The following is a 13,795-nucleotide window of genomic DNA, read 5'->3' on the forward strand; positions in this document are numbered from 1 at the left end:
GAAGCTTTAATTCTCTGAGCAAAGGTATAAAACCTCACCTCATCTCGAACTTATTTCGACTCTCCATTTAATTAGGCTTAATTTAATTGCATGATTACTATATGAATGTGTTCGTCTCACTTACACGAGTCCATAGGACCAAACTCGAGGTGATTTGGTTGAGTCTAGGTTGAGATCTTAGGGTTTTAGTGTGGACGATCACGGGATCATTCTATCGGGGGCGATGATGGGGAGCCGTTTGATCGAGCTTGTATCAAATAGATGGAGGAGATCGAACTGGATGGTGCTTCAGGGCATAAACAACGAGCCGAGTCAGCAGCTACGTGGACGGGGACATCCCACACGCGCATGGTTTAAGTAGAAAAATAGGGTTTTTTCTATTTATTTAAATACCTCTAACTTAGAAAATCCATAACTTTGTGTTGAAAAATAACAAAAATAAAATAAAAATTCCCTCTTGCTCAGTGAATAGAGGAGAATAATGTGGAATAACTTTCATGTCCATTTGATGCATTAAATATTTTTAATTAATTAAAGACTGTTTTGAATCATTTTATTCTCCATGCATATTGATACATCACCTCGGCTTGAAATTTTGGCATGTTGTAGCCTCTATCAAGGAAAATATCCTCTGATTTTTCCAAAGTCAGAAGAGGTTCTTAGACAGAGATCCATATTTTTCAAGTTTTGCACATTATTTTCTTAAAATAATCATGGAAATTAGCATCTTGATTAGCAAAATTCCAGGAAAATTTTTGAAGGTCCGCCATGACCAGAGAAGCTTTTCAAAATAATTTTATAAGTCAAGTCATTTAAAATGTACTTAAATTTTACAAACACTAAATCACTAAAATAATTAATTTTGGAAAATATAAACATTTAAATGACTTGATCTTTGATCACCACTTTGGTTCCTGATTGAGAGAACTCACCATAAAAAATTTAAAAAATTTTGAGTTCATTTGGTAACATTAGTTGATTTTTAAGTATAAATACCACTTTTGACACTTAAATGATTTTTAGAAATCGAAATATAACTCAAAAAATTATGAAACTTAGTTTTTGAGTTCTCTGTAATCAGGGATATTTTATAAAAATAAAGTAATATTTAGAATAACAACTGGATTTTTAGCCTATTCTAAATATTTATAAAAATTAAAAAATTCATAAAAAACACAAAAATAATAAAATTCATGAAATGTTCTAAATTGCTTCCTAATCATTTAGGAACAATTAGAATATTTTTTCTGATTTTCTAAATAAAGATATTGAATTTCAAAGCTTAAAAATAATTTTTAAAGGCTAAAAATGAGTTTTCACTAAAATAATTCCAATAAATCAAAGAAAAATAGAAAAATATGAAATTTGGTCCTTTGGGTTCTCTAACTTCAGAGAGATTTTTCAAAACTCAAAACTTAATTTTCATCATTTAAAATATTTTATTTTTATTAAATAACCTAGAACATAAAATAATTCTAATAAATCACAGAGAATTTAAAAAAAATTATAAAATTTGTTTCAAAGGCTTCTATTGTTTAGGTCTAACTCCAGTAAAAATTTCAAAGGATTAGAATTTACCCTGGTCAAGTTAGGAATTTTATTTAAAAAATCCTATTTTTGTATGAAAATAATTATATAAACTAAGTTAAATTCTTAAGAATCACATTTTCTCCTCTAATGTCTTAATTGACCCATGAATGAGATAGGATAAAAATTTCAAAGTCATTTGAGTTGAATTTGACAAATTATGAAGTGTTAGAGCCTTAGGGGCAAATGTGTAATTTTGAAAATTTAGCCTTAATTAACATTTAGGCTTAAGTTAAGGAGGGAAATGGGCAACCTCTGATCTTAATCAATTTATTTGATGTTTGGAGCACAGGGGGTTAATTGGTAGAAACCAATCTTACCTTCTCAATTAAGTCAATAAATTTCTAAATTATTAAAATTTGGAAGTTTATTAAAATCAAATGATCCTGGACTTAGGGGTATGACTTTTGAAGTCAATAATTAATCAATTTAATACCCCTATCTTGATTTTCAAATAAAATCCAAATCATGAATGTTGACCACTTAAAGTTTAACCTTTTCAAAACCAATTAAGACACTCACCTAGACCTTAAGGGCTTAGTTGTGACTTAGGCCAAATCAAATATGATTAAATGAGGATTAGAAAAGTGAACATAGCTAAAATTAAATACCTTTGGAACACTAAAACACCACTAAGCCTAATTAAAAAGCTGGCTAAGTGTTCAGGTTATACCAGCTTGCTACCAGCTTGCCCTCTAAGGAAATTCACTCACATAATTCTCAAATTAAAAGATGAATGATAATTACCCCTTTCTTAGGAATAATTAAGACATCAATGTTCACTAAGCATTAGAAGTATTCACAGGATGAACCATTAAGCAACATAATTAGTTTAAATGGACTCGAGGCTTTTCACCAGTTGATGAGAGGGAGAAATAGACCTGCTTCCTCCTCCTAACTTGTTGGATACCTCAAAGGTCTATTAAACTTAATATACTCTGCTCAATGAAATCATCCTTAATTAAACGTTTAAAGACTCACCAAAATACAACATAGAGTTAGGAAAACCACCAGAACTTTACTTTTCCTGCTCTTCATAAATGCCCTCACATGCATTTTTAAGTTTCAGGTGGTGAAACGAGAAGACTTGCCAGGAACCCTTTTACAGTTTATAGTACCTTCTTTTTGTGCTTTTTTCCTTACATGATTTATGCTTACATTATTTCTTTTCATACTTGCATTTACCTACATGTATGAAAACAACATAAAGTTGCATGAGAACCAAAACCAAAACTAAAATCAACCAAGATAAAATCCACCGCGACAACATTCAAAATATAAATCAACTCAAAATTTAATCACAAATATCACACAAAATTATAATTACAACAAAATTAAGATGTCTCTATCTAATGATCGGGAATCCCTTGGAGGAGGTAACCTACGGTTGCTAACGAGGCTTCCCACGGAGTATGAAACTCATTGAGTTGAGTTTAGTAAATTCATTTGGACTAAGTGAATCTGAAAAAAAATAGTGGTGCCAGAACGAGAGAACCGTAGGATCCTAACCGGTGTCGCTCTAATCAACTTTAATAATTCCTCATAAAATTTAAATAATCATAACCATATGAAACATTTGATTTGATATCATAACTTGACACAGTAGAAATCTCAAACTCCTCGCGTCGAGAAGTTTGGAGCTAGCATGGTGGGCAGCATGACCCAAAACCTGTCTTCCCCAGCTAAACCAATCTTCCTTCCTTAGACTTAAACAACAAAGCCATAGGACTTCGAGGTTGCTATCTTATGCAACGTAAATCCTCACCTTATCTTTAGGCCTTTGTATAGCCCTGCTATACAATATAAGCCCTAACTCGTCTTAGGATTTTGAGGTTGTCGTTTGTCACGATCTAAATCCTCATATCTTCCAGGCTATTTGTGTGATCATTTCATACGAATGTAAGCCCCAACTAATAAAACTCGCAGGATGAAACACTTAAATTTTTCTTCTATAAATTTAAGCCAAACATTAGGATAGCTTGGAAAGTCACCGAGGTTCGCCTCTGGATCCCTGACATCCCATAGTTCTTCCTCCTTTAGACTCTACAATAAAATGTTCCGAATTTGAACCAATCCCCTTTTACACCTCTACGTCCGATCTCATTGAAGAGTCCTACCCTTTGAAATTCCTTAAAGAAAATATTTCCTGATTTTTGTCGAGAGTCTTCTTAAGTGACTTTTGATCATTTAAGATGTAATTAACTATAGGGGCTTCCCTTATAGAAAGCATGTCCGAACCCAGTTTAATATAAACCCTATTTAATCCTTTATATTAAATAGAGGAACTTGTCGGCAAATACAAAGGTTTTGCAGACCAAACGGACGTCATACTTTTCTTATTTTATTTGATCGAGCCTTATCCTCAAGTCTTGTGTTTATCCTTTGGGATAGATACAAGATTTGAGCTACAACGCTCTTTCATTTTAAACTATGAAAAATATGGGGTCAGTTTGATTTCACACTTCAATGTCCTTCCTAAGCGGGCGACATGATTTTGATTCCGGCGACCGATAGTTTCTTACGGGCAACTCCCCACAAGCCCCCGAAATAGCACCGACACATACATACCACTCTGCTATAAAATATTTGATGCAAAGTAAGGATGTAAAACAAACATTAATTAGATGGGTACTGCTAATGCAAGAATTTGATTTTGTGTTAGTAGATAGAAAGAGATCAGATAATCAAATAGTTGATCATTTATCTAAGTTGGAACAAGAAAAACATTTGATCATAAAAAGAAATTAAAGAAACTTTTCCTGATGACCAACTTTATATTATTAAAGAATGGGAAATACCATGGTTTACTAATATTGTGAACTATATTATTAGTGTGGTTTTACCATATGGATTGACGAAACCACAAGAGAGAAAATTTATTTACGATGCAAAATTTAACTTTTGGGATAACCTATATTTATACAAATAATGTAAGGATTTAGTTATGCACTGATGTGTGCACTCCGAAAAATTGAAGAAATCATTCAAAAATGTCTTGATTTTGAATTTGGGGGTCGTTTTGGAATTGATAGAACTATTTATAAAATTTTACAATCTCGATTTTGCTGGTCTACTTTATTTAGAAATATTAATATATATATAAATGTCAATGAGTTGGTAATATTTCAAAATAAATGAAATGCCCCTGAATTTGACTTTGGAAGATGAAATTTTTTATTTTTTGGGGATTTGATTTTATGGGACCATTTATACCTTCATATGGAAATACATTTATTTTAATTGCAGTATACTATGTATCAAAGTGGATTGAAGCAATAACCTTACCTTGATGTGATGCTCGGAGAGTTTCAAAATTTTTAATCAAAAATATGTTTACAAGATATGGAATGGTGAGAGTAATCATTACTGACGGAGGATCTCATTTTAAGAATAAAAGAATTGAAAAATTGGTTGAAATGTATGATATTATACATATGATTGCAACTAGTTATCATCCCCAGATTAGTAGTCTAGCAAAAGTATCTAATCGAGAAATTATAAGAGTTTTGGCAAAATTGTAAGTCCTAATAAAATGGATTGGTCTGCTAGATTAGATACTGCATTATGGGCTTATAGGACATCTTATAAAACACTAATAGGTATTTTCTCATATTGATATATTTTTGGGAAGACTTGTCACTTACTAGTAGAACTAGAGCATAAAGCTTATTGGGCTATTAAGGAGTTTAATTTTAGTTTAAAAGTTTAAAAGATGCTAGGATGCTAGTGAGAAAATATTGTTCCACTAAATGAGTTTGAAAATGTTAGTAATGAATCTTATAATAATGTTAAGATATACAAGGAGAAAATGAAAGAATGACATGATCGAAAGATAATAAAAAAAGAATTTGATCTTGGATAGAAAATTTTACTAAACAATACGAGATTGAAACTATTCCCTGGAAAACATAAGTAAAGGTGGACAAGGCCATTCACTATTGAAAAAGTTTACGCCAATAGAGTCATTAATATTTAAGATCCCAAAACTGGAAAGCTATTTAAAGTAAATGGGCACAGACAGAAACCATAATTTGATGATCAAAGACCAGATGTTGAAGAGACTATAATGTTTGGTCACCCAGAGTAAAGACTGGGAAGTCAAGCTGACGAAATTAAACCAAGCACTTTGTGGGAGGCAACCCTTTGTTATCTTTGTTAATGACATGAATCTATTTTTATAAGTAACATTACATACTATATTTATGCTCTCTTTTAGAATTTTGTGTTCTTGCGAGACTTACATATTAATAAAATAAAATAAAACTTCTTTAATTACTAAATTATATGGAAGATTTGAGATTTATTTAGATTTCAAGTAAATGGTGCAAAAATCTGAACTGACTCTAGAAGCGCCTCGATTTCTGAGACAAGTTTGCAAAATTCTAAATGCTGTTTTGGGCTATTTTTTATGGATTTTCTACTTAGTAACTCCCAAAAACTAAATTTTTGAGTTATTTAAGTCTAGAAAACAAAAAGGAAGTCAACATTTTGGAATCCTATGGCTTCCAACTAGAAAGAAACATTGATATATAAAACTTTTAATGGAAGAAAGTTCATTAGTTTCTATGCATAGAAATTATATGATCAAGTTCTTGTGAAGATAAGATTAATCAAGGAATGAGTATTTTTTAATCAAAGATTCAACACACCAAGTATTAAAGTGGAGGAGGTTATTGTGCAGAGACGTTGGGAAGTTCTATGCTATACTAAAGCTGCAGTAGTCGTTCTTGTGGTAAAAGAGTTTTACGCTAATCTTCATGGAATTAATGAGGGAGTCGTCTATGTTTGAGGCAAGTGGGTACCATTTACTCCTTGAAGAATAAATGACTTTTAAATTATTGAAAGCATCCCAATTTGTTATTATGCCAATTTTGTCCCAACAAGTGATAACATGAATGAAGTCTATCGATTCCTTAGTGATGAAGATACAATATGGGAGATAAAAGATAACGGACATGTATGTTTCTCTTCATCATTATTAAATCCTACATCGAAGACATGACATAGACATGTATGTTTCTCTTCATCATTATTAAATCCTGCATCGAAGACATGGCATTTCCTTAATTCTTCCAAACTACTTCTTTCTTCCTACTATGAAAATAATTAAAGTGGCTAAAGAAAGTGTTATCTTGAAATATTGTATTCAAACTAGAAGACCTATTGATTTAAGTGCTTTAGGTGTAAAGTCTATTTTGGGTCTGATTATAAATGGATCAACTCATGGGCTGGGACATCCATCTATCATATTCCTATTATGTAGCCAGTAACAAATGCCTTATGAAAGTTGGGAAAAAGTGCTTATCCCTTGGAAGCCCATGGACCCAAAAATTTTTTGCAACTCCATAGGAAATGAGGATGAAAATAATATGAACATTCTTATGGATCAATCATCTCAAAACTCATCTCTTATTCAGCCACGCTTTCTTTAAAGTTCAAATTATATTTTGAAAAGAATTAAAAAGTTTGGGAAGGAGGTACAAAATATTATGCATCTCTTATTCAACCACGCTTTCTTTAAAGTTCACATTATATTTTGAAAAGTATTAAAAAGTTTGGGAAGGAGGTACAAAATATTATGAATTCAATTGCAAATAAGTCTAATATATTTGATCATTTGGATTGGATGATGAAGGAACAATTCAAACATATGGAGTGCATAGAAGAAGGTATGGTGCATATGTTTAAGAAAAATGCTTGAGTTGAAATGTATTCGACAGACGAATTTCCTCACTGACCTTTCTTCAACTTATACTTTCACTACCTACCCATGGGAAATATTTAAGAAGATGAAAGTGATGAAGATGTTTAAACCCTCTAAAGTAAGGAATTCATAATTATGAATGCATTTGCGTGTTATGTGTTAGTGTTTGATTTCTTTTATTTTTATTGTTGAACTTTATATGTGTATTATGTTAAGTGTTTAACATTTATCCTTCATCGTTAGTTTGTATGGTGTGTTTTGACACTGAATTTGATGTATTGGTTTGAAAAAAGTTGGTTAGTAATCGTTTGGATTTTATATTGTGAAAATATATTGTTAGAAGATTGTCTAATTTTGAATATTAATGTTAATTCAAGTTAATTAGAGGTTGGCGTGGTTTGGTATACAACCGATTTTAAAAGAAAATCAAAATCTAAAATCTTTTGTGTTGGAGCCGAAGACACCAGATTTGGCACCTGAGGTGCCAGTTTCCTGAAAACACCCATCTTTCCTTAAAACTGTGAAAATCCATTATTAAACCCCATTTTTACTAGTTGGGTTGTCTCCTACCTCTAGATTATGGCCGAAACACAACCTAGGCCTTGCTATTTATTGGATTTGAAGAGATTTCAAGGCTAATAGGTATTGAATTTCATTTTTCCTTGTTAAGAGCTTCACTTTACCTTAGACACTTTTGGAGTTTGACTATCGATAATGTGCATTTATTTGGGATTTTATGTCAATTTAATTAGAAATCTCTATGGCTTCAGTAGTGAAAAGAGGAAATACTTTGAGAGGTTGTGATCCCAGATGATTTGTTAATTTGAAAAAATAGTATAATTACAATACTTAGTTGGGTATAAAAAAATTGATTCAGAAGCGTGCATTCTCAAACCTGGGAGGTTCAACTGAAAGACTAATTGTTTCTTGGAACTGGAAGACATTTTGCTACTTCAACGTAGTAGGAATTATTTCTGTCATTCAAGAATTTTATGCCAATCTTTATGTGACTTCCGATAAACACATTTATGTTAGAGGTAAAATTATTGAATTTCCTCGAGAAAGCATTAATACACTAAACTAGTTGCACAACAAATTTCATTGTGAGTATCTGCATTTGTGATTTCTAATTCATCACTAATGAAATATTTTCCTATCTTACTGATGGAAGGGGAGTATGGAGAATTAAGAATAATCACAAGGTGAATATTTCCACTTCCATGCTAAATGTGCAATCTAAAGCATGCTATTACTTTGTCTCTGTGAAAGTTCTTCCATCTAATCACCTTAGCGAAGTAACCAAGGAGAGAGCAGTATTGAAACTTTTGCATACAACAAATGAAGGATGTTGATCTTTGTGCTCTCATTCTACATAATGCTCATAACATTGCTAGGAGTGGAACCACTAGTGGTTAGGTTATCCTGCACTGATTGTCACCTTATGTGAACAATCAAGAGTAGAGTTCGATTAGGATGAAGAAATGCTACAACAACTTAAACCTATTGGGAAACCCACAGTTTATAAATTTGAATCATTTACTAGATCTAAAACTATAAGTAGTGATAGGCCTTCTACATCAACCGCAAGACCATCTATTGCAAGTACTTATTCACTTGAAAACAATATGAAACAGTTAATTATTCAGTAATTAGATATAATCAAAATGTAGAATATAATAGGTAGTTGGAGTCAAGGAATGCTCATAATGATGATTATCAGTAGAGAAGAGTTCAACATGTTATTCCATATCAAGACGCTATGGTTAAATATCTTCGGGGTGTGCCCGTGCTTTACGCCGTTTGTGTAAGATAACTTTAAGGAAGAGGAAGAAGAAGAGAAGGAAGATGTTGAATGATGATTTTTTAGGATTTATCTATTTTCATTCATTGTTATTTGTTTCATTTGTTATTGTTGTTATGATTTGGATATTCAACTGTTTTGTAAATAGTATTATTAAACATGTTTGTCTGTGTAGAACATAATTGTAGATTTTTATTTCATTATTATTTGTTTCTTTAATTTACTGCTGATATTTTTAATCTACCTTTGCTTAGAAAATCTTGATGATATATTATGTTTCATTTAATGCTTCAAAGCTTGTACTTTTGAAATTAGTACCTGCAATGTGCAGAGCCAAGTTTCATGTTCAGAACCCTCTACAGGTTAGTCTTATTTTTTTGCATTTATTTTTTTCTTTCCAGCTACATTTATTGTACTGAATAATTTACTCATTATTAAAAACAAATTTATGTTTGGGGGGAAAGATAAATTTCTTTAGAAAGAAGAAAATTAAATTTTATTTGTCCTATATTAGCTATATTTATAAAAATTAATTTAACATGAAATTTGGAATTAGAGTCAAACTTTAAATAACAATATTTTTTGTTTTTAAATATTATAGAAAATTTAAGAAAAAATATTTAATAATGAAGGTCAATTCTATAATTAAGATATTTAGTATGAAAGGATAAGACTATGCCTTTTTCTATTTAAAATAAATGAAATTTGTTTTTCTAAACTATTAGGAATCTTAGAGTTTCATATAAAAGGAAAAGAATGAAACTTTATGAAAAAATTTTAACGCCAATATGAATTTATAAAGTGAAGGATGTTAAGAAGTTTTTAACTTCAAGAAGAGGATAGTGAAGTTCAAAATTATTAAAGGATATCCAGATATAGTAATCCTCACATTAAAAAAAAAAGGAAAGAGAGGATTGAAAATGATCCTAAAGAGCAAGAGATGAAAAATAAAAGAGAAGAAAGGATTAAAAATGATCCTAAAGAAAAGAAAAGAAAAAAATGAAAATATGTGAGGAGAAGCTTGTGGAAATGCCAAATCAAAAAATGGCTACACTTGAATCAACTTGAAGAAAAAGGCTTTATTACGTTTTATAAACTTATATTGGAAGATTACCAACCTTACTAATAAAATTTTCATGAAATTCTTCTTCATATGGACATTCTATGTATCTTTGATATGAAATATTACATTTCTTCTTGAAATGAAAAGAAACTCAAAAATCTTAGACTTGACTACTAGGTGTTCTTATGCTTTTAGTTTTAACTTATCTTATTAAAATTTTTTCTTAAGTTATACTACTATATTTTTTAAACCAATACAAAGAAGTTTATAATTTAATTTATACCATAAGTCATATTTTTATTTGTTAAAAGAGTCACTTAAGAACCAGTAACATTTAAGAAAGAAGTGTGTGTGATTGCAAAGAGCAAAAGTGCTTAAAGAGAACGTTAAGGGTTTGCTTGAGTAGGAGTGTAAGATATGTCGTGTTCCTTCCTTTCTTTATTTTGTAAACTTATTTTTATATATAAAATCTAAGTTTTATCATATCCTTTTCATGAATTCTGAGAGTCTTCTTTAACCTTCTCCCTACCATGAAATATGGCTTTGTGAAGAATTAATTTTGTTGTGTGACACAACTAAAAATTACCTACTTTTTCATATATATATTTTATGCTCATTTTTGATGATATCACACTTTATTGAAAAGTATTTTATATTTTCTTATATACAAGTACAAGAAATGATCTTTTGGAGAAAATGAAGCAAAAATGGAACAATTTTGAGTAAAAATGAGCAAGAAAAAAAATCTAACCTGACACATTTTGATATATCTTTTTATGCTTAATATCCTTTACATTTATCACATGCTTTTTAAAAGAATTACACTTTAAAAAAAGATTGTTTTCACATTTCTTACATATTTTTTAATGAAACACAACTGAAATTGGGTGAAATAGAGCTAAAACGGAGCCAAACAAAGTAAAACGGTGGATGTGCTGCAGAGTGGCGCCAGTGGTGCCAAAACTAGTGCCAGAGGTGCCAAAATCTAGAGAACTAGTGCTAGAGGCACCAAAGACTACTAAGGACGTGGTTTTGGATTTTTTTGACTATTTTATGAAGTTCTAGAAGACTTCAAACAACTAACACGCTCCATGGAGTTGTTAAATGAATCTAGAAACTTGGGAAATGCTCTTGAATGAAGAGATGTCTCCTGGATGAAGAGATTTATCTCTTAGATAAAAAATATGTGTCTTTAGGGAAAAAGAATGAATTTTTATGTCTCTTTAAAAGGAGGGGCTTGATGCCTATTATCAAAAGGGTAAAAGAGGGGAAAATTGAGAGGAATGCTTAGGGATCTTAGACTAAGAGTAGAAATGTAGAATCTATCCTTTTTCTGGAGTGATTGGAGAGGGGATTTTGAGAGAGTCTATAAGGATTTGTACTAGTATTGCATGGATTAGCAAGAAACTTTTTGGAAGAGATCATCATCATTCTTTCAAGGGTAAATAGCTAAGTATTGTGTTCTTCATTATCTAATTTTGTAAACACTTATCTATAGGGTTTGCTTTGATGTAATGAAATTTAGCATTGTGTTTTCTTCTTGCTTTTTGTGTAGTTTTTCTTAATTTTATACTTATTAGAAAATAGTGACATGAGCATGTTATGTCATTTTTTTCCTTGCACTTTCTTTTGCAATTAGTAGGTTTCATATTATGATTTTGGGATGCATGTCAGAAGAGGTTTGAATTTTCAAAATTGTGATGATTCAAACTCTGATCTTAATTAATTTTTAATCTGGCCAATTGAATTCTTAAAATTTGTTGAGAAACATACAATATAAGAGGAGAAATGGGAGCTATTGAGTGAGAGCCAGTATCCTCCCAGCATAACCACGGATTTAAGGACCAAACTCTGAAAGATAAGAAAGAATAGTTATATGTTGTTTTCACTCGTAAAGATGAGAAAAAAAAAAGGATTGCTCCTATTTGTCACTTTACAATATTTAGGGTCTGTTTGGGGCAGCTGCAGCTTATCCAGCTTCTGCTGATAAGTAGCTTATCCTGATAATTTGCTAATGAGCAGCTAATCCGGATAAGCTGTCTGGCTGTTTGGTTGGCGCTTATGGAAAACAACTGATTCTGAAAAATTGACCATTCTGCCCTTGTTCTGAATAAACCGTTTAGCTGTTTGGTTAGTGCATTTTGTAAACAGCTTAATTGGACATTTTTTTAATTAAATGAATAATCTGTGCAACAGAATCTATTCTTTTCTCAACAAAATTAAAGATCCAAAATTAAAGATCACTGTTCAGACAAGAAAATACCAAAATGTTGATTTATATTTATATAACTAAAATATATGTGATCACATCAAACGAATATGTCACACATACAAAAGTCAAACACACCTGCACATACTACTACAAAGTGTAATAAGAGCCCATAAATAAGAAAAAATAACATGTTAAAATGATAAGTAAAAAATATGATAATGTTAACTTTATAATGTATCAGCATATGACGGCCCATGCCACTTGCAACTGACACTCCAGAACCCTAAAAAACCTGTCCGACTGTGATATCATAGAAACAAAAGAACTCGAACCACATGTGGCGTTCTCCCGTTGTGGTACTATTGAACTCCTAGCAGTTGTGTTCAAGTGGGAGCAGGTAGAAATAGTTCCACTGTCAGCCCACCTGAAGAATTTGCAATCATCTGGTCATTGTCCCCACCGGGGGCACCTGTAGAATTATCGCCCATAACTATGTGTCTGTCGTTATTTGAAAAGCAATGACGGTAGTCCACATTGGCACATCATTTCCCCTGACTTCCCTGAATATCTCGAGCTCATTGTCCTGCAATTATTATAAAAAGCGTTGATCAGTCAAAAATTAGAGGGAATAAAAAAAAAGTCAACATACCAAATTGTGGAAGAAATGATTGCAACAGAGTTCTTTGGCCATCCAAGGTGCTCCACTATTATATGAATAAAAGAAATAAACATTAAAAGCATGGGTGCATGGTTTGATCTCCTGTAAAGTAATGTTGTAATCAAACCTATATCCCAAAGAGCTATATTGAAATGAAATTAGGGAATGCCCTGAAATGTAAATTTGAAATGTATTATTTTTTTTTCAATTATGTTGAAGCAACAAATTAGATAAATGATTTAGAGTTATTTTTGGAATCTTGATAAAGTTTTAGAGGAGTTTGGAGAGTATCTAGTGCTACAAGTTATTATCATAATGCTAGTTCTTATAAGGTGAGATTATTTCAAAAACTCAAGAAAAAGTTAGTGAATTAAAATTTTTATTGATTTCTCAATGAATCGAGTACAAGTCTATTTTTGCTTAACAAAATTTTTTGCTTTTGAAAAGGATTACTTAACGAAATTTTTGCTGTGGCAAATATCTCGCATTACTATTCTTTCCATGTTCTCTAGAGGGTGGCCAAATGGGAGGAATTTCATGATCATATTGACAGGTCATGATGATCCAACCATTATTAATGAAATAAAATGTATATATGAAAAAAAATTTCTTTATTTTAGGTAGGTGAGAGAATAAAACAAGTTTATTTTTCAATAACATTATATTCACTTGATTACACAAACACCACTCTTATTAACTTCATAAAAGTAACACAATATCACTTTAAGTTCATATAACTTTTACAGTATAAACTTTATGTTAATCAGATG

At 31.1% G+C, this 13,795-nt stretch overlaps 1 protein-coding gene across 1 annotated transcript in view; it reads right to left on the reverse strand.

Moving 5' to 3' along the window:
• Positions 1-12,857: 12,857 nt before the first annotated feature.
• LOC110037934 overlaps positions 12,858-13,795 on the reverse strand; it is a 6,100-nt gene continuing 5,162 nt past the window's right edge. Inside the window, exon 6 of the mRNA XM_020742675.1 lies at positions 12,858-12,950. Within this exon, the coding sequence (XP_020598334.1) occupies positions 12,858-12,950 (93 nt within the window). The remainder of the gene's footprint in view (positions 12,951-13,795) is intronic.

Source organism: Phalaenopsis equestris, unplaced genomic scaffold, assembly GCF_001263595.1.
Source record: "Phalaenopsis equestris unplaced genomic scaffold, ASM126359v1 Scaffold227296, whole genome shotgun sequence".
Classification (NCBI taxonomy): domain Eukaryota; kingdom Viridiplantae; phylum Streptophyta; class Magnoliopsida; order Asparagales; family Orchidaceae; genus Phalaenopsis; species Phalaenopsis equestris.